At 45.3% G+C, this 19,480-nt stretch overlaps 1 protein-coding gene across 1 annotated transcript in view; it reads right to left on the bottom strand.

Annotated features, from left to right (window-relative positions):
* Positions 1 to 3,280: 3,280 nt before the first annotated feature.
* Positions 3,281 to 19,480, bottom strand: part of FNTB (farnesyltransferase, CAAX box, subunit beta) — an 85,359-nt gene continuing 69,159 nt past the window's right edge. The window contains exons 8-12 of the mRNA XM_065941284.1: positions 18,389 to 18,518; positions 15,630 to 15,762; positions 10,292 to 10,403; positions 8,959 to 9,073; positions 3,281 to 4,879 (exon numbers count right to left, since the gene is read on the bottom strand). Of these exons, the coding sequence (XP_065797356.1) occupies positions 4,748 to 4,879; positions 8,959 to 9,073; positions 10,292 to 10,403; positions 15,630 to 15,762; positions 18,389 to 18,518 (622 nt within the window). The 3' untranslated portion in view covers positions 3,281 to 4,747. The remainder of the gene's footprint in view (positions 4,880 to 8,958; positions 9,074 to 10,291; positions 10,404 to 15,629; positions 15,763 to 18,388; positions 18,519 to 19,480) is intronic.

Here is a 19,480-nt window from a genome sequence, read left to right as displayed (position 1 = left end):
CCTGGCCTGGACGGGGGTGGGGGGACACTCACACAAGCCTTTTGACTGCCACAGCTGGGGAGGGAAGGAATGGATGCCGCAATGTCCACGACAGGCTTCTAGAATCCACCATCACGGAGAACATAGTGATTTGCATTGCTAGCATCCATCTGCCCCTTTTAAGAATCCGCCTGCAATGCAGGAGACCCTGGTTCAATTCCTGGGTCAGGAAGATCCACTGGAGAAAGGATAAGCTACCCACTCCAGTATTCCTGGGCTTCCCTTGTGGCTCAGACGGCAAACAATCCACCTGCAATGCAGGAGACCTGGGTTTGATCCCTGGGTTGGGAAGATCCCCTGGAGAAAGGAATGGCTCCCACTCCAGTATTCTGGCCTGGAGAATTGCATGGACAGAGGAGCCTGGTAGGTTATAGTCCATGGGGTTGCAAAAAGTCAGATGCAACTGAGCAACTTTCACACACACTGCTCATTTGTACTGAGGCTTCATTCTGTCCCCATTCTTTGTCTTTGTGCTTCTGATGGAGCCCCATTTCCCACTCATGGGAGGAGCATGTGATCAGTCAGGGTACTGTAGTCTCTTGGCCATGGGATTGCGTCTCAGAAAAGCACTTGTCTTGATCAAAGCCAGTGAAATGCAATGATACTGGGAAGGAAGTGCCTGCTGCTCTTGTCTGCTGAACTTGACCCTAAGGGTATGTAAGGTTTGGAGCTATTGCTGCTCCCATTTTAGAATCACGTGGAGAGAGCCTGAGGCCAGAGCCGATACAGAAAGATGGAGAGAAACCCACTGAAGCCACTCACAAAGCCACGCTAATTCCTGAATGTTTCAGTTTATGAGTCAACACAGTTCCTCTTTCTTTAAGCCAGTTTGGGTCCGGTTTTCTGTCACTTGCGACAGTTCTTTACATCATACAATTCTCCTTCCTGTTCAAGGGCAATGAATGACCTGAGCAATGCACATGGGTGGTTAAAATGTTTGGGCTGAATGTTAACAAGTACCTTTTGTCATTTAACACTAACATCATGTACATGGAAATCATCCCAGCCATGAGAGATGTGGAAGAATGTTGAATGGATGGGATTTAGTCTAGATTTAGGGGTAGGCAAATACAGCCCATGAGCCAAATCTGGCTCACTACATTTTCATAAAGTTTTATTGGCACATAACCATATTTGCAGCTGTCTTGTGCTACAATGGTAGAGCAGAGCTGAGTAGTTGCTTGCAAAGCCTAAAATATTTATCAGTAGCATTTGGCCACCTGATGCGAAGAGCTGACTCATTTGAAAAGACCCTGATGTTGGGAAAGGCTGAAGGCAGGAGAAGGAGACGACAGAGGATGAGATGGTTAGATGCCATCACCATTCCTATCAAGCCCTATTCAGGAATAGAGATGCAGAGTAGAGAATGGACTTGTGGACACAGTGGGAAAAGGAGAGAGTGCTACGAATTGAAACAGTAAGTAGCATTGACATATATACACCCCTACTGTGTGTAAACTAGACAGCCAGGGAGCTCAGCTCAGTGCTCTGTGATGGCTTAGAGGGGCGAGGTGGGGGGCAGTGGGAGGGAGGCTCAGGAGGGAGGGGATATGTGTGTACATGCAGCTGATTCCTGTTGTACAGCAGAGACTTAGCATTGTAAAGCAATTATATTTCAATAATAAAAGCAAAGGGGAAAGCTCTCCAGAATAGAATGGAAAAAACATGTGATTCAAGCCCTTCCATCAGCGTTAGGAAAGCAGAGTTTCCCATATTTATCCCAGAATGATATGTCCTGAGTCTTTTTTAAGATGTCAGCACTGTTATCTATACATCTGACTTTTGAAGCCAACGGATTCCATGTCTACCAACAATAAGCACACTTAGGGCACTGAAGAAGCTCCATTTTTAGTTCCCGGCTATCAAGCTCCTGCCAGAAGTGCAGCATAGTTAATACTGATGAAAATAGCCAGGGCTATATAAGCCACCACCCTGCCAGGAGTTTATAAACTCCACTTCTCTGCTAAATTAAATCACCAGGAGTCAGCATGTCAAGATCCAAGGCTAGACCTCCGTGGAAGGCCATCACAGAAATGTTATTTAATAGTATGACCTCTGCTTTTGTGTGAGGTTTTCCAGAGACGGGGCTTCATGGAGGACACTCCTGCATCGTTACAGCACAGTGGCCATAATCTAACTTGCAACTTCTCAGAAATTATACCAGAGGGCAGTTTAAGAACATTGTTGACTTGTATTGTCATCTCAGTCAAGTTTGCACTGGCTTATCCACGAGGACCCCTTTCTGCTCATAGTAGAGTCTGGCAGGCTTCCCAACTTACATAGCATCCAAGATGGGTCTGGGATAGGTCCCAGGGGGATGTTGGGGCCCATCTGGAGATAAGAGATCTATAGTCAATTTCTTTATTGATAGAGGAAATATTTGGGGCAACCTACCTTGAATGCTGTGGAAGTGCCTCTAACTTAAGGATCCATGATAAATCTGAGGACCCACTTGGAATGCTCTTTAAGTCAGGAAATCCTCCAAACCCAAATGGGAGCAGAGAGGTCTCATGGACACACCAGTATAGACTCTTAAGGTAAGAATATCAGTGAACGATCCTCTTTTTTCTACCTTGCCAAATTTCCCTACCCTTTGGGGCCTGGCTCAAATCCTCCCTCCTTGGTATAAAGCCAGTATAGACTGAAGCAATCCTTTCTCTTAACCACACCAATTACTACTGCAGTTAATCTCTTAATACCTTGAGGCTACTGGTGTTAGAGGTTTGGCCTTTCGTTGTAGTGATGGGAGGTGCACTTCAACATGTTGCTTTGTAGCCTGAACATTTGTTAGCCTAGCAAAAACAGCACAGGGATAAGAATTACATGCCAGGATGTGGACCTGGTTGATGCTCTACCTCTATAGGCACCTTCTTCTTTCCCATCAAGGAGGGACAGGCCACAAAGCACCCACCTTCTTGGCTTCTCCTTGGGAGAGGCTCTCTGACCAGGTGAGGAACACCAGGTTAGCACATGATTCCAACCTGCCCCTGCAATAGCTGCCCTGCCTCTCGCTAGGATGTCACCCACTGCCGAGTTCCTGCATGAGGACTCAGGAACAAGGTCCCTGCTCATAGCCAGGCGAAGGAGACAGACACACAGACCGTGAAACCTGTGTGTGTGGAATGCTGAACAAACGGAAGGGCTCCAAGGAGCCTGGGGTGCACAACTTCTCCCCCTCCTTGCTAGGTCCTCCCTGTCCTCGACTGGAGAAGGTGTGGGCAGGAGGAAGCCAAGTCACACCTCTTTGTAAATACTGACTTGCCCAGTCTGGAACAGGAGGAGACAGGTGACCCACAAGCAACTTGCAGAACTAACGCTGGACACTCAGAAGGAATTTTCTTGGTACCAGTCACGAATGAGAGACATCATAGAAAAGGTTATTTTTTTATTATTTCAAGGAGGTAATACATAGCTCAATACGCCAAAGCACTAGGGAATTAGAGGCAGCAGATGGCCAGAGTTTTTGAGATGAGCCTTAACGCTGCATCTCTGGGTCCCCATCAGCCCACAGCCCACGGCTGATTACAGGAAGGCCAGACCAGCCACATGGAGCTTGCTGTGACCATCGGAGTGGACATTGAGCCAACGCCACCCCTACTAACCGGGAAAGGGTTGTTCCGTGTGGGCAGCGGGGCCCTGCCGGTCTGAACACTGGGCAGCGCTCAGCCCTGCCCTGGTAGCGTCCAGCCTGTCTAGCACTAGGTTTTCTTTCTCTGAGCCTGGAGGAGGCAGGATGTGAATAAATCCTGAGTCAGAAATGAAGGTGAAAGATTTAGTAGTGTTAATACTCGGGGTGAAAGAAGACAACACTGTCTTTCAGAAGGGCGAGCGGGGAGTCGGGGCAAGAAAGACGGAAACAGAGCCTGGCCAAGGGCTGCAGGCGCTGCCTTGCAGTACTCAGAGGGGCTGTTCGGGGCACGTGATGGGGTGGCTCTGGGGCTGCTTCCTCTGGCTCAGAGTTGAACGAGAGATTCATTTTCTACTCATAATTGGTTCCTGGGCTAAGCTACCACAACTGGGGCCAAGCAAATCCTGCCCACGCAGCAAGCTGGCCTTGGAGATGTGTGATCAGTGCCTAGTCTGGAAAGGGAGGGACTCACACCTCCCAAGCCCTTCTCCCCCAACCCTAGCTCCTTCCACTCACAAGTAACCAGGCTGGGAGGCAAGAACCTTGGGCACCTCTGAGTGAAGCTCCACCACGTTTTTTTCCTGGAGGATTCATTTTGGTGAGACTCAAAGCCCCTGTCTAGGCATGGAGCAGACTTCTTTCCACCCACAGGAGGCCATCTTCCTAGTGACGCAGTGGTGGCACACGTGAGAATCGCAGCAAAAGCTCTGAATGCTGTAACACTCAGACGTCATTCATTTCAATGGACGGTCGCGCTGGCCAGCGGGCGGGGCGGGGCCGCTGTCCCAGCATGCACTGCTCCCCAGCCAACCCTGGCCGGGCCAGACCTGGGTCCAGATGCTGCACAGCTGGTAGGCTTCTGGTAGGACGGGAGTGGAAAGAACTTTTTAAAAAACCACACCACTGTGTTCTCTAAACCAAGAGCCACCAGTTTTGTTCTGTTTAACAAAAAAGGACAAAGAACCAAGCTTCACAGTGGCCAAGGCTTATGCAGCACAGAATGCAGTATGTATCGACATGTATAAACCTTGGTCTGACTGGGGAGATGGGTGAACATAGAGCTGCGGGACCCCAGGTCCCCTAGTCAGTGGCAGGCTCTGCTGATGCTTCATCCTCATGCTCCTCAAAGCCTGGAACCGGCTTATGCAGAAAGTACATGGTAGCCTGGATCACCTTGTCTGGTCCAATATTGTACACAGGGTGAGTGGGCTGCTGCAAAGAGAAGAACAGATGCCAATCAATCACCCCTGGTCCTTGGAAATGTGCACGGCCTTTCCCCATTAAATGTACTTGTAAGAATCTAACAAGAAATCAGAGCTGCACATGGAGATTTATCTTACAAGGCCCTAAGGTTCAACAACAGGGTACTGGTAAAAACATGTTCTAGCACATGGGACACAAAGGAATTATAGAGCCATTAAAAAAATACACTTCCAAATATTTGATGACATTGGCAAGTACTTAACATTAAATGAGGATAACAGTATGTGTGATATCCCAAACTTACTTTTTAAAGTGTTTGTAAATGTGATGTATATGAATGGGCAAAAATGGAATATTCCAAAATAGCAGTGACATGACTATTTAAAATTTTCTAATTTATACTTTTATATATATTCTAATTATTAAAACAATGAACATGCATTTATATTTATAATCAAGAAAAAGGTACACAACCCTAACATTTAAGTAAATGTGACAGGCCATATATAAATTATTTTATCCCAATGCACCACAGAGACTCTGGTTTGAGACAGGGTCCAGTCCTAGGCCAGTATTCAGGATTCTTCCACTCTGGGACAATGAAGAAGGGGACATAATTGCAAGAGATTTAAAAACTTCAAAGAAAATACCAAAATTGCTCAAGAAAAAATTCTTTAAAACCTATATGAATGCGTTAAATAACAATTGTTTATTCTGCTACAACCATCCCCCCCACCCCACCAAATACTAGGTCTACCTGTTTTCTCAAGCAAGTGTTGGCTTATAATCTCTAACTTACACAAAATTTTCCAAAGAAAAAATAGGGTAGGAAGATAACTATTTAATTTTATGAGGCTATATTATCCTGAAACACAAACTGGAAAAGAACAGTACCATAAAACAAAAATTTAGATCAAACTTTCTCATGAACACACATGCAAAAAAAATCCTAAATAAAAACACTAGCCAAAAATACCAGCAAGGTAAATCCAGCAGTGTAATAAACCAGCACACACTCTCTCTCTCTCTCTCTCTCTCTCTCTCTCACTCTCTCACTCTCTCTCTCTCTCTCTCTCTATTATGACCAAGAGGGTTTATCCTTCTAATGTAAAGTTAACATCACAATGTGTATGAACAAAACATATAGATTAAAGGAGAAAACCTAGATGTGGAAAAAGCATTCAATAAAATTTAACACCAGATTATGATTCAAACAAAAAACGACTCAGCAGACCAGGTAAAGAGGGGAATATCCTTAACTTGACATGAAATATTTATCAAAACCTCACAGTCAGCATCTTCCTGAATGGTGGAATTATGGAAGCCTTTCCATTACAGTCTGAACACTTTATATTACCACTTCTAGTCAACACTCCATAGAGGGTTTAACCAACATTACATGGCAAGATAAATAAAATTCTTAAGAATCAGGAAGGAAATGGCAAAACTGTCCTTATTTGAAGGTGACATTACGGTCTAAATTAAAAAAAATCCAAGAGATTCTATAGACAAACTATTAACAACCATTAGGAGAATTCAGTGGGAATTCCCTGGTGGTCCAGTGGTTAGGACTCCCTGCTTCCACTACAGGGGGCCGGATTTGACCCCTGATCAGCGAACTAAGACCTCATAAGCTGCTTGGAGCAGTCAAAAAAAGAGAATTCAGCAAGGCTGCTGGGTGCAAAATTAAACTACAATTATCAATAGCATTTCTATACATTAATAACAGCCAATTACAAAATAGAATGGAAAAGAATACTCCAGTCACAATAGACACAAAAACTATAAATTTCTTAGACATAAGTCTAATGAGATATGCTAGTCCTTTGTGGGAAATGATAAAAGACCATTATACATAAAAAACCTGAAAAATATTAAGGGAAGCCTTAATATTAAAGTCAACTGTCTCCCATTAATATTACATTCAATGCAATTCAATGTAAAAAAAATTCCACTAGCTTTTGTGTGTGTGTGTTTGTGTGGAACTTGATAAGCTCATCCTAAAATGCACAGGAAATCCTAAAATGCAAAAGGCAAAGAATACTGAAAACAAAAAGAATGAGGTGGGTGAGTGAGACTTGCTTACATGCATTTAAGATTTGATAAGACAGTGAAGATAATAAAACAGATCCATGGAACAGAGTGTCCAGAAACAGAATCAACTCATAAACAGAAACTTGAGTATGTAACAAACATGTGATACACATCAGTAGGAAAGGTTGTAAACTTCAGTAAGTGGTAACTGGTCAACTGGTACACAAAACAGGAAAAAGATAAAATTATATCCAATGCTCACTACAGATGGAAATCAATTCCAAGAGAATTTGAAAAACTAGATGGGAAAAGCAAAATTTACATTTAGAAGAAAATATATTTATGACCTCAGGTAGGAAAAGATTTCTTAATTAACCCCACCCCCTCCAAACCCTTGAAAACCAAAAAGGCAAATAAAATTATTCACTTCAGAGTTAAAATCTTCTATTCAACAAAAAACACTAATAAGAAGGTGAAAAGTCACAAACTGGAAGAGATTCACCACACACATACACACACTATTGACAAAGAAATAGTATCAAGAACACACAAAGAACTACAAAATGTATAAGAAAAGAGCAAACAAAATTACAAATCAGTAAGAAAATGAGCAAAGGAAAAGAGTGGCTGGCAATTTACAGAAGACATAACACAAATGACCAAAAAAATGTTTGAAAAGATGCTTAGCCTCACCAGTAACTAGGGAAATGCAAAACAAAACAGAAACCACTAGTCACGTTAGCAGAAAGGAAATATCTAACTACGGCACAACTCATCTTGGTGTTGTGTGAGTGAAAAATAAGCCAGGCACACAGGAGCAGGGTTCAGGGCCATCTAGTGAAGATGAAGGTGGGTCTCTTCCAGAGAAACTGTAACGAGAATGTTCACTGCAACACCTTGTGTCACAGCACAAGCTGAAACCATCTCGATACTGACCAACAGGAGACTAGAAAACTCAACTGGGGTACGCCTAGACAAGGGAGTTTCATACAGTAGGTGAGATGAATAAATTAAAGCAACATACATGAAGACGGCTAAACCTCAGGGTAATGGTCAGTGAGAAAAGTGGTGCAGTAGATAACTGTTATAAAGCAACAAAAAGCATACAAAACAACTCTTATTATTTGTGGACACATACCTCTAGAGTGAGAGCACAAAAACATCTGCAGGCATGATCAGTGATGAATTTAGAATGGGGTTACAATGAGGCAGGAGGGAGGGAAAGGAATGGAAGAGGGCTGCATGGCAGGCAAACACATGAAAAAGCTGAAGGGCTGTTACTTGGATTTTCTCAATTAGTGAGGCTGAGCATCTTTTCATCCACCTACTGGCCATCAGCGTTTCTTCTGCTGGAATATTTCATGACAGTCTGCACGGGCCCATCATCTGATGGCCATGGACAGTCTTAGTTGGAGTTGTGTCTCAGGCTCCTGACTAGGTTCAGAAGCATCGCCTGTGGCCAGGCTGGCCTGGGGCTGGATGCCACGGTGAACAGCCCGCCCACAGGGGGCTGATGGTTTTTGAGGGAAGCAGACAAAACCCAGTTAAACACACACATGACAAATTGTGCTGGTGCTATGAGGGGCACAAATCATGCTCTGGCCGAGTGTTTGCGGGCATCTCACTTATAGACGGTGGTCTGAGAGGGTTTCTCTGGATGCAGGGCCGCACGTTGAGAGCTCCAGGAGAAGACATCAGCTACATAGGGAGGGCTGCTGCTGCAGACGCAGAAACCACTGCCCCTGAGCCGGCTTCCTCGGAGATGGGGACTAATGACAAGTGGTCCGGGTCCTACACTCCGGGACACACCCTCCGCCGCAGGCTGGATCCCTGCTTAGAACCTCGAGTTTGCCGGTCAGGTGCTCACCAATGGGGAATGGGCTGCAGACAGAGGGGGTGTGGGGACGGCGAGCTCACCAGCCCGTCCATGGGGGACACTCATGCTGTCAGTTCTGGAGGCCCCAACGGGCTGCTCTGCCCTCCTGCCAGCCCCGTCCTGGGGGCCCTGCAGAGAAGCAGTGGTAAGCCCCCCTGCCCCCCATATCCCGCCTTACCAGGGCATTTTCAGGTACACCCAGGACCACATCGTGCAACATGGCTCCGCTCCCAAAGTGCTGGGCTATGGACAGGCCGCTCAGGCAGTAGCAGGTGTGGTAGAAGTCCCGGGACCTGCAAGGATGCAGCAGCTCTCAGCAGGTATCCTCTGCTCCCCACCCTCCCCGGCACAGCCTCCAACGACAAGACCATAGATAAAGCCCAGGAAGCACTCGGGCATCCAAACCCGCCCTAAACACGCCTAGAAGCCTGGCTTCCCCCAGCAGCATTTTTCAGAGCTCCATCCTTCCACCCTGCCTGACCGCAGGAACTGTCTGTCCTCTTGACTTCCTTCTAAGGAAGGGCTCTCCAGGGTAGTGTTGCTACATCCATCGAGTACATTAAACAATAAATAAATAAAAGCCATTAAAAAAAACCCACACCAAAATTTCTAGAAATGGGTCAAATTCTTTCTTTAAATGGGTCAAAATTTACAAATTGGTAAACTGCTGGGGGCCAGCCTTCAGCTGAGCCTTCCCCTGGACGCATGCAGAAGGAGGCAGGATGTGTGTGTGTGTATGCAGGGGGCCAGGAGGGGGTCAGGGTGGGGAGTTAGCAGCAATGGGAACAGGACTTGATTGGCTCCCCTTTTTCTTTCAGTATAGTACCTAAAGGTGTTCAATCTACTCTATGAAAGCTGTGATTATAATCTCTGTTTATGACATTCTTGACAGTCCCTCAGACAGCAAGGAGATCAGTCAATCCTAAAGGAAATCAACCCTGACTATTCATTGGAAGGACTGATGTTGAAGCTGAAGCTCCAATACTTTGACCACCTGATGCGAAGAGCCAGCTTACTGGAAAAGACCCTGATGCTAAGAAAGATCGGGGGCAGGAGGAGAAGAGGGCGACAGAGGATGAGATGGTTGGACGGCAGCACTGACTCGACGGACATAAATCTGAGCAAACTCCAGAAAATGGTGAAGGACAGGGAAGCCTGGCATGTTGCAGTCCATGGGGTTGCAAAGAGTCGGACTCGACAGCGACTGAACAACAGCATGGCACCCAGGAGTTTTAAAACCCTGTGTCCTGTTCTATTTAGGTCATTTTCGTTAAATCAAAGAGGAAAGAAACGTTACCCACGCAGCAATCTCTTCACCTAACTGGTAAGGGGGTGCAGGAGGGAGCTGGAAGCGCAGGATGGATGCAAGGTGGACAGGGCTGCTCCAGGCCTGGCTACTCCCTCACCACGCGGGCCCTGAGCAGCTGCACGATGGGCTGCCCCGCCCGGGTCCGAGCAGGCCTGCGTGCTCGGTGCCCCCGCCCCGCCCTCCCCAGGGACAAGGCACTCACTTGCCAGGCTTATCCAGGAGCCCCCCCGTGGGGCACTGGCAGCACATCAGGATGTACTCCTGCAGGGCCTGCTGGTGAAACATCCAGCGGCTCATGCTGAGGGCAGGGTCACCTGCGGAGGACAAAGGGTCAGTGCGCGCCTGGGCCTGGAAATCGCCGGCGGAGGATCAGTGACTGCTGTGTGCTTTATGATTCAATAGGACAGTCAAGGTTTCCCCCACTCTGCTCGGACTAATCTTGAAAATCACCTTCTTGGGACACATCCCTTCTTCGGAACCTTAAAATGGGTCAGAGAGCAGCAGGTCAGAGCAGCACTTGGCTTTACCTGAAGCGTCTCCTTCTCCTTACCCTGGATGGCAGTTCTAAACCACATCCCCTGCAGGCACAGGTGAGCTTTTAAGCTCAGCTTTCCATACGGACCACTGTTACTGTGCCTGACTGGGTTCACAATTCCTCCCCTTGGTCTTCTGAAGACTTTTCCTCTAGCACATCTCTGAAACTTGTTAACCAGACTCTAATTAGCCAAGAGAACTCCAACAGGGGTAATACTGTCTGTTGCTTCCACTTCTCTTAGCCCGAATTTAATCTATCTCTAAAGGGAATTCTCCAGCTTAGTCTCTTAGCTCAAAAAGTTTCTCTAAGAATTCTAATAACTGCCCTCCTGCATCATATGATAGTCTAAGCAGAAATTGGGATTCTGGTGATAATACTAAAGTACTGGCCAGCAACTGAGCTTCTTCACTCTGAAGTTCAATCAGCAGTCAGAGAATCTGTGGACACAGTTATCAGGGGAGGAGGAGGGACAAATTACTATCCAGCAGATGTGCATGGAAACATTTATATGAGAATTGTTTTCAAAAATACACACATAGGATGTGCATTAAGTCTTCAGTCAATTTTATACTTTGATACATGGGCTACAAAGGTAGTGAACAACCTGTAAATGGCAACTGAAAGCTAATTTTTCTTTCTGTCTTTTTTTGTTTTATGCATTTTTCTATACAGGTATGATACTTCTGTATCTTATGTCTTTCATTTAACTCTAGAGGCATACACTTTTCTGTTCTGCTACATAACCTTCATAACCATCATTCTGAAAGCCACAGAGTATTTCATTAAGTGAACACACGTAATGGCATCAATATAGGCACTGGACCCAAACTCTCATATATATGAGTAGAGAATCTTCTATGGTAAAAATTCATCAAAGTTTATAGCTAATGTGGTACATAAAAAGAGTTAATTTTGGAATATTCATATACATAGACTACTACAGAAAATAATCATTTCCAGATTTCTTAAATGAGAGATGGGAGGAGAGATGGGGGCAGTTGGAAAGTGACCGCTATCTCCCGGGCTGAGCCCTGGATGATGAGCACAGTTGGCTGATATTTGGGGGCCACATACAAAAACCACTCATCTTCAACACTCAAGTCCCACCCGGCCCCTGAGATGCTCACACTGGAAGAGGCACACGGGAACTGAGTCTAAGGAAGAGGAGCACAGTCAGGGCCCCCCACTTGTGCTCAGCCCAGGACACATGCTTCCTGAAGTGCTCACAGTATTCCAATCACTTTCCTCTTTGTCCTTTCTCCACCTGTGAGCACAGCGCTGTAGGAGATACACACAGATGTGAGGGACTTCTCTCTAGTGTACTTGTTGCCAAGGCTGTTTCCAGTTCCTTGTAATCATAAAAAAATGCTGCAGTAAACACCTCTGTGAATCTTCTCAATGTTTAGGATTATTTTTTTGAAATAGATTCGAAGGAGTGGAATGATTCAGTTAAAAAAGAATAAACATTTTTTAAGGCTTTTCATAGATACTGATAAACTGCCTTGAGGCTTTATATAGCTGCTAGTAAAATTTAAGATTTTTTCTGTACTACCTCCAGCATTGGTTACTTTTAAAAAGTTTTCAGTGAAACATGTATATGTATAACTGAATCACTTTTCCATACACCTGAAACTGACACACAGTTAATCAATTATGCTTCAGTATAAAATAAAAGATAAAACATCATATATGGAAGCAAGTTTTTAGCACTTAAAATGCTAAAAAGAAAGAGTACCTAATCATTTTTCTTGCTTTTAATTACTAATTAGGGTGAAGTTTTTTCATAACTTGCTTACTAGTTGTGTTTCCTTTTGAAAGTATCCTTTGTCTTCTGAGATACAAGGGTCAATTTTATTAATCTAACTTTTTACTATATTTACCCTTTATCTGTATCATATGGTATCCTTATTTCTCCCTTTTTGCTCTACTTTTTGGCTAAATGGGTTTTTTAAATTACATAAATATAGTTTACCTATATGCCATAATGACACTGTTGATTTTTCCTTTGTGATTTCTTCTTTTAAGAAGCACATTCAATGCGCACAGGGATTGTGGCGGGGGGTAGTGAAAATTCTAAAACTGACTGCAGGGCTGGTTGCACAACTCTGAAAACACTAAAAATTACTAAATTGTACACTTCAAATCAGTAGATTGTTCAGTATGTAAATTATATCTCAAGAAAGCTGTTATTTTAAAAAGCATATTTATCAAAGCTTAGGATTAACTGTATGAAACATCAGTATAAAATATACCTTTATTTCATTCCTATAATAAATCAAAGACTGTTACCTTAAGGTAAATGATAACCTACCCCTAAAACTGGAATCTGAGAAGAAAATGCTATGTTTATTATTAAATAGATTATAGTGTTGCAGTTACCTCCTACATTTCTCAAAGTTCATAAACTCAACAAGAACTTCCTGGCATCCTGAACTTGCACATCAACACACATAATCACGGAGTGATAAAAGGAAATATGATTACAGAGTGATAACAGTGCCTTTTAAATCCTTTATCCCTCTCCCTTAAAATACAGACCCCCATTATAATGTCATTTTGCATTTCAAAGGTTCTCCTTTTATCTGAGAAATCAAAAGTTTTTCCAACAGTAACTGACAGGTACAGCCACTCGGAGCTCAGTCTGCAGGTGGACAAATACGGAGTACGTCCCAAGCCAGCAACTCGTAACTACCAATCCAAACAGAAACTCACAGGCCTGCTGTGGTCTTATTGCTCCACACAAAAAAAGTGACTCAGTCAGCACTGGACATTTTAAATATATTAACAATAATTCATTCTTCTACTCAAATACTGTCTTCCATGCCTAAGGCAGCCACCTCATGGGCTACTGACGGCCTGACGACCACTCGCCGAGTCAGGGATGGCTTGGGTTCATGTGCCACAGTGTGCTGGTCCCACGTCATCGTTTTAATTCTCAGTGTCAGCATCATCACCTTTGAAAAACATATCTGTTCACTTACTAAAATAAAAGTAATACACAAGGTAAAAGAACTATGGTGTTGGAGAAGACTCTTGAGAGTCCCTTGGACTGCAAGGAGATCAAACCAGTCCATCCTAAAGGAGATCAGTCCTGGGTGTTCATTGGAAGGACTGATGCTGAAGCTGAAACTCCAATACGTTGGCCACCTGATGCAAAAAACTGACTCATTTGAAAAGACCCTGATGCTGGGAGGGATTGAAGGTGGGAGGAGAAGGGGACGACAGAGGATGAGATGGTTGGATGGCATCACCAACTCAATGGACATGAGCTTGAGTAAACTCCGGGAGTTGGTGATGGACAGGGAGGCCTGGTGTGCTGCAGTCCATGAGGTCGCAAAGAGTCGGACACGACTGAGCAACTGAACTGAACTGAACAGTAGGATATAAAACTTTAAAAGTGTGTTTCCTGGGACTTTCCTGGTGAATTGCATACATACTGCTTTGAAACCTCACTTTGACTACAGTATATCATGAATCTCTTTCTGCGTCACATCTCCTTCTGACTCCCAACATCAGTATTTTGTCCACCACTCAAATCTTCTTCCCAGATCCCTGCCTGGTCCAAGTCCACTATTTGCTGAAAAGTGAACTATAGGACTAATATGGGCCTCCTCCCACGAAGTGAAAAAAGCTAGAAGCACCAAAATTCACAGACAACTCACTTTCTTCCACAGGCAAATGTGGAAGTAGGACCAATCCTCCAGAACTTGTGCTATAATAAGCAAAATGTGAAGCAGGGACCCCATGAAGACTTGGGCAGGTAGGGTTCCTGTTACCCTCTCACCAGATTTTCCTGGCAGCTACAGAATTTTTGCATCTTATCCCTTCCAGGGACAGGCTTGTGAAAGGTGGAGGGTGTTACCAGAGGTTTGACCTCACCAGTTCCAAAAACAGAGATCACTAAAACCCCAAGTTACTTCTTGTTTTGAAACATTGGACTCTCAGGGAATTTCTGATTTCCTACTATAGTGTTCAAAGCAGAGACCATGCAGGCTCCAGAGTCAGTGGGAGGCCACAGCTCAGCACCTTGAAACCGGGGCTCTAGGCAGAGGAATCTAGGCCGAGACAGGGAAGGTGGGGTGACGGGGACACAGGAGAGAGCCTCTGTTGACTTCAAATAAGAAACGAATGCAAGGGGCTCATGAAAAAACAGCCAAACAAGAGCAAGTTGTGTGTCTGGCAAGCAGGTGGCGGGAGGATGGGGGGCAGTAGAAAAGAATCGTATCTCTACACTTGAGCAAAGAATAACCCAACTACTGAGCTTTCTTCTGGGCCAAGGGATCGTACTGCAAGACTGATGAGCACACAGCAGGGCCGCCATGACCTTCCCCTCTCCCACTGGTTTCCTTCCTGTTCTCACACGAAGTAAATGAGAAAGATGATCCAGGAAGCAACCTGAGATTTCAAGAGGTAAACCGGGGAAGTCTCCCAGGAATTTGCTATTTCTCTGCTTGGATTTGCATTCCCGTCTGAGGTCCCACAGAGATGACCAACCCAGGTCTCTCTACTCCAGGATGTGGGGGTTGGGGGTGGGGAGGCAGCACTAACCTGCATCCGGGATTCTTCAGTGAATCTAAACTACGGCACTTCTAACGGCAGCCACCACGCAGCCAGCCTGGCATGGTGGGTCTTTGCTCCAGGGGTTCTTCCCGCCTTTTTGGCACTGTTGTGACCATGTGCACAATACGGGTTTTCAGTCTGACATGATTCACACAAAGCTCTGCATCAGAACCTGTGGCTTCACACTCAGCTGAGGGGGCAGTCACCACGCGGCCAGGCGCCCTCCTCCCCCACCTGCCACAGCCAGGGTGAAGCAGCAGTGACCTCTGAACCCAAGGACGAAACCCTAGCTGGCACACACGTGCCTGGCGGGGAGGGTCCACACTGGGTACTCAAAATCCAGGATGGACAGAGCCTGTTTCAACTCCTCTAACCAGGCGCCCTGGCCTCTGACTCGGTCAGCAGCCGAGGGCGGCCGCCAGCCCCGCCAGCACCCCGGGCTCACCTTGGGCGTGCAGCGCGCGGTGAAGCAGGGGCAGGAGACCCGCCTGCCAGAAGGAGTAGCAGCCGTCCACCAGCTTGTTGCAGCGGCCCTGAAATCCACCTTCAAACCTCATCTGCCGGCTTGTCACCCATTGCTGAGCGGGAGACAGGGAAGAGAGAGGCGCCAGAGGTTAAAAGAGACACGCGATCCAGCAGCTCTCCAGAGGCCGGTCTGCGAGGGAGCGTCCCCAGGTTTTGGCTTCTCAGCTCCCGTTCCCGTGCTTTGACCTCTGACTTCCTCGTCCTCAACGTCACAGAGGGCTCTACACTGCAACAGCTCGTTTAGCCCTCTGGAGGCAACCCACAGAATTCCTGCTTGGGGCCTAACAGACAACTAACCACCTTTCCTGGCTTCCAAGAGAGTTCTGGTGCTGAAAGAACAAAGGGGCCAACCTGGCCTGGAAGGAGACCTGCAATAACGCCTCTTAATAAACAAGGTGTAACTGGGAAGTTTCAGGCCAGACCACCGGTGGTTCGTTTCTATTCACTTTCCTTGCTCAGGGAAGTTTATGAAAAGCAAATAAATGGAATTTTGTGCTACAGGTCATCAGATGATTTCACACCATTTTTGGCAAGGAAATTCACCCCAGGTTTCTCAGCACAGCCCTCGGCCCTTGCAGAAACAGGGGCAGAAGCCACGAGCTCTGGTGAACGAGGATGGCTCTGTGCATCTAGCCGCTCTGCTGCTCCAGGGCAAACTGGCTAGCTGACAAAAGAAGAGCCTTTACTGTGAACCTATAAAATGGCTCTTGGTGTCACTCAATGGTCACACGTGATACATTCCTCCCTTATCTCCAAGTGTTCTAAACACACTCTACTTCCAACATCAAGATAGTCAAGGGCTTGGCCTCGAGGAATGAGCAGACCAACTGGCTGAGCAGATAGTATTTCCATGTCCCTCCCAGCCCCTCAAGACAGTTCCAGCCACCAGCCAGGATGTCAAGGAGCTGCTTCACCAAACTGAAAGGTACAGAGGAGGGCATTCCCCTGGACCTACGTTTTACTACGCTGAGTTCCTGAAACGAGTCACTGAGAACCCCCTTTGGAAGAACCAGTCCAGTCCTCCTTTAATTAACAATTGTAGAGTTTAGATTATATCCCTGTTCAAGGCAACACCACCCAGAGAGTCACAATCCTAAAACTCTTAGAAAGACACACACAAAAAACTGCACTGCAGGCACACACACTAACATATCCCGGTCAGTCTTACATGAACCAGTGCTTTAGGACGGATGCCATCTAAAGAAAGTAGGTGAAGCGTTACTCCAGAAAACAGGCACTACAGTAGGGAGTCCATCCTTCATTTTTGCTTATCCTACAGATTAAGTGTTTATACGATAGACTAAATAACTTTTTTCAGTGCCTAAGCCCATGGATTTATTCTGTTTCCCTTGGCTATGTGAATTCATAAAATCCCTCGGATATGGGCCCTAGTTCTCCCAGAGCAAACAGAAGGAGGGAGTAGTTTGGGTAAGAAGGATGCCCCTGCTACAGACCAGGCTGTTTTATGTATATTATCTTCTCTGGCCTTCAAAGAACTATTACCTCTACCTTATGGAGAAAAGGAGTTGAAGTTAAAACAGATTAGACAATTTTCCCAAGGTCACGTGGCTATGAAGTGGCAGAGAAAGGGTTCAAATCCAGAACACTGTTACTGGAACTGAGACATCTGCTTATTTCTTATTTCTGCCTGGGAGATGGGGCTTTTATGTTTCATACCTTGTTAGTGATCAGGTTTTCAAATGTCTGATAAACTCTAAGTCTATATGCATAAAGTTTGCCATTTGGGCATAAACCCTTCAGGCTTTAAGAACCTTCAAGAAAAGTATGCTACAGGAGGCTTCCTAAAGGCCAAGACAAAATGCCACTGGTCATATCTGTACAGGGTAAAATATAAACTCTCTTAGGACACCACGATGGGTCTCACAAGTTTCTACAATGCAACCTGACATCTGAACTTAGGGAGAGAAGATGAATGTCAGTTGCAGCTGATTTGCTTTGAGGTCATAAGGGAGTAAAAGCTGCACCAAAGATAGCTCCTTGGTGGTTCTGTGTGTGTGTATACCAGGCCTCCAATGATAATTTAGCTACAATCTAACAAGTCCCTGAAGCTGACTGCACCCTAGATAAAGAGTTCATTCTGAATAACTGGCAGGAGCTTGGAGTTGAGACATAAATGCCTGGGCCACCCGCTCCGTGTATCCCCAGCTGGGACCAGCTCATGTAAAGGTAGCTACTAAACATTCACATAGTGCGGGGGGTAATAAAAGCTTGGCTTCAAAATGCTCAAGGCTCCTCTCATAACTTCTCTCAGGAGAATCTTCCTAAGACACGTGAAAACCTCTAGTTTTAAGAAACTGAAGCTATACTTGCCTAGAAGTAAGAGGCAGGTACTGTGGCCCTCCCCAGTTGCCTGAGGGACTCAAGAAGCCTCTGGGGTTGGCCTAACACACGATGTAGAAGGTTCAGAGCAGGAGAAGGAAAGGCAGGAAGAAGGGAGCCGAGACCGAGAGCAGATGTTCACCCCCTGCACTCTCGCGTAACAGTGCTAGGCAATCCAACAGCTGCATCTGAAGCTTTGTTACAGGACTGTCAGCCCAGAGCTCAAGGTAGGAACTGTTAGCTCTTCACACAGACAAATGTCCCTGAAACCGGCATGTCTGAGAGGTCACATCCCAGGGGCCTGGGGCCTGAGGGGAAGACAGATCACCAAGTACTTACTAGTAAGCTCTTCAAGTTCAAGGAGCGCTCCTTCTTGAGGATGACCAGCGCAGCCAGGCCACAGAATGTGTAGCCGCCATGGGCTTCCATTCCTGGTACCCCGCCAATCCCACCTTCCCAATTCTGACACCTGGGAGGAGGTCGAGAAAACCCGACTGAGTGTCAACCATGAGCACCCTGGATGGCAAAGAGTGAAGTGGCTCAGCTTAAGGCATAAACTGCTGCAACTATATTCAGTATCTTGTGATAAACTATAATGGAAAAGAATATGCAAAAGAATATATATATATATATACATATAATGGAATTAGTTTGCTGTACACCTTAAACACAATATTATAAATCAACCCTTCTAATTCTACTTTAAAAATTGCAACTGTGAATGGAAAGATGCCAGCGAATTAACTTTTAGAAATGCCTTTTCCTCCGCCTGCAATGTGGGAAACCTGGGTTTGATCCCTGGGTCGAGAAGATCCCCTGGAGATCTTGTGATGGCTACCCACTTCAGTATTCCAGCCTGGAGAATTCCATGGACTGTATGGTCCATGGGGTTGCAAAGAGTTGACACAACTGAGCGACTTTCACACTTTCCTCCAAAAAAAAAAAAGAAGGAAACATAGTCTACTAACAAACAAACAGTACCTCAAATCATTACTTTTTGGAAAGAGTTATAAAATCATATGTGGTGGTGGTGGTGGTGGTTTAGACACTAAGTCGTGTCCGACTCTTGCGACTCCATGGACTATAGCCTGCCAGGCTCCTCTGTCCATAGGATTTTCCAGGCAAGAATACTGGAGTGGATTGCCATTTCCTTCTCCAGAGGATCTTCCCGAAATCATATGTATACTGTGATAACCATCAGTTTAAAATAAAATTGAAAAATAATTGCTAATTATGGTTATCTTTTAACACAAATCTATTGCTGATACCTTTCCTCTTTATTTTTCTGTGTTTTCAAAAAGATTCCAGGATGAACATATATACTTTTATAGCTATCCAAAGTAAACTTATTTTTCCAAATTACAAGTTCTTATATTTTCAAATTATTAATAATTATTGGAATTATAAGATAATTAGATAATGTAAGCTAAC

This window comes from Muntiacus reevesi, chromosome 7 (assembly GCF_963930625.1).
Source record: "Muntiacus reevesi chromosome 7, mMunRee1.1, whole genome shotgun sequence".
In the NCBI taxonomy this organism is placed as follows: Eukaryota; Metazoa; Chordata; class Mammalia; order Artiodactyla; family Cervidae; genus Muntiacus; species Muntiacus reevesi.
This window is presented reverse-complemented; position numbering and strand designations above follow the sequence as displayed.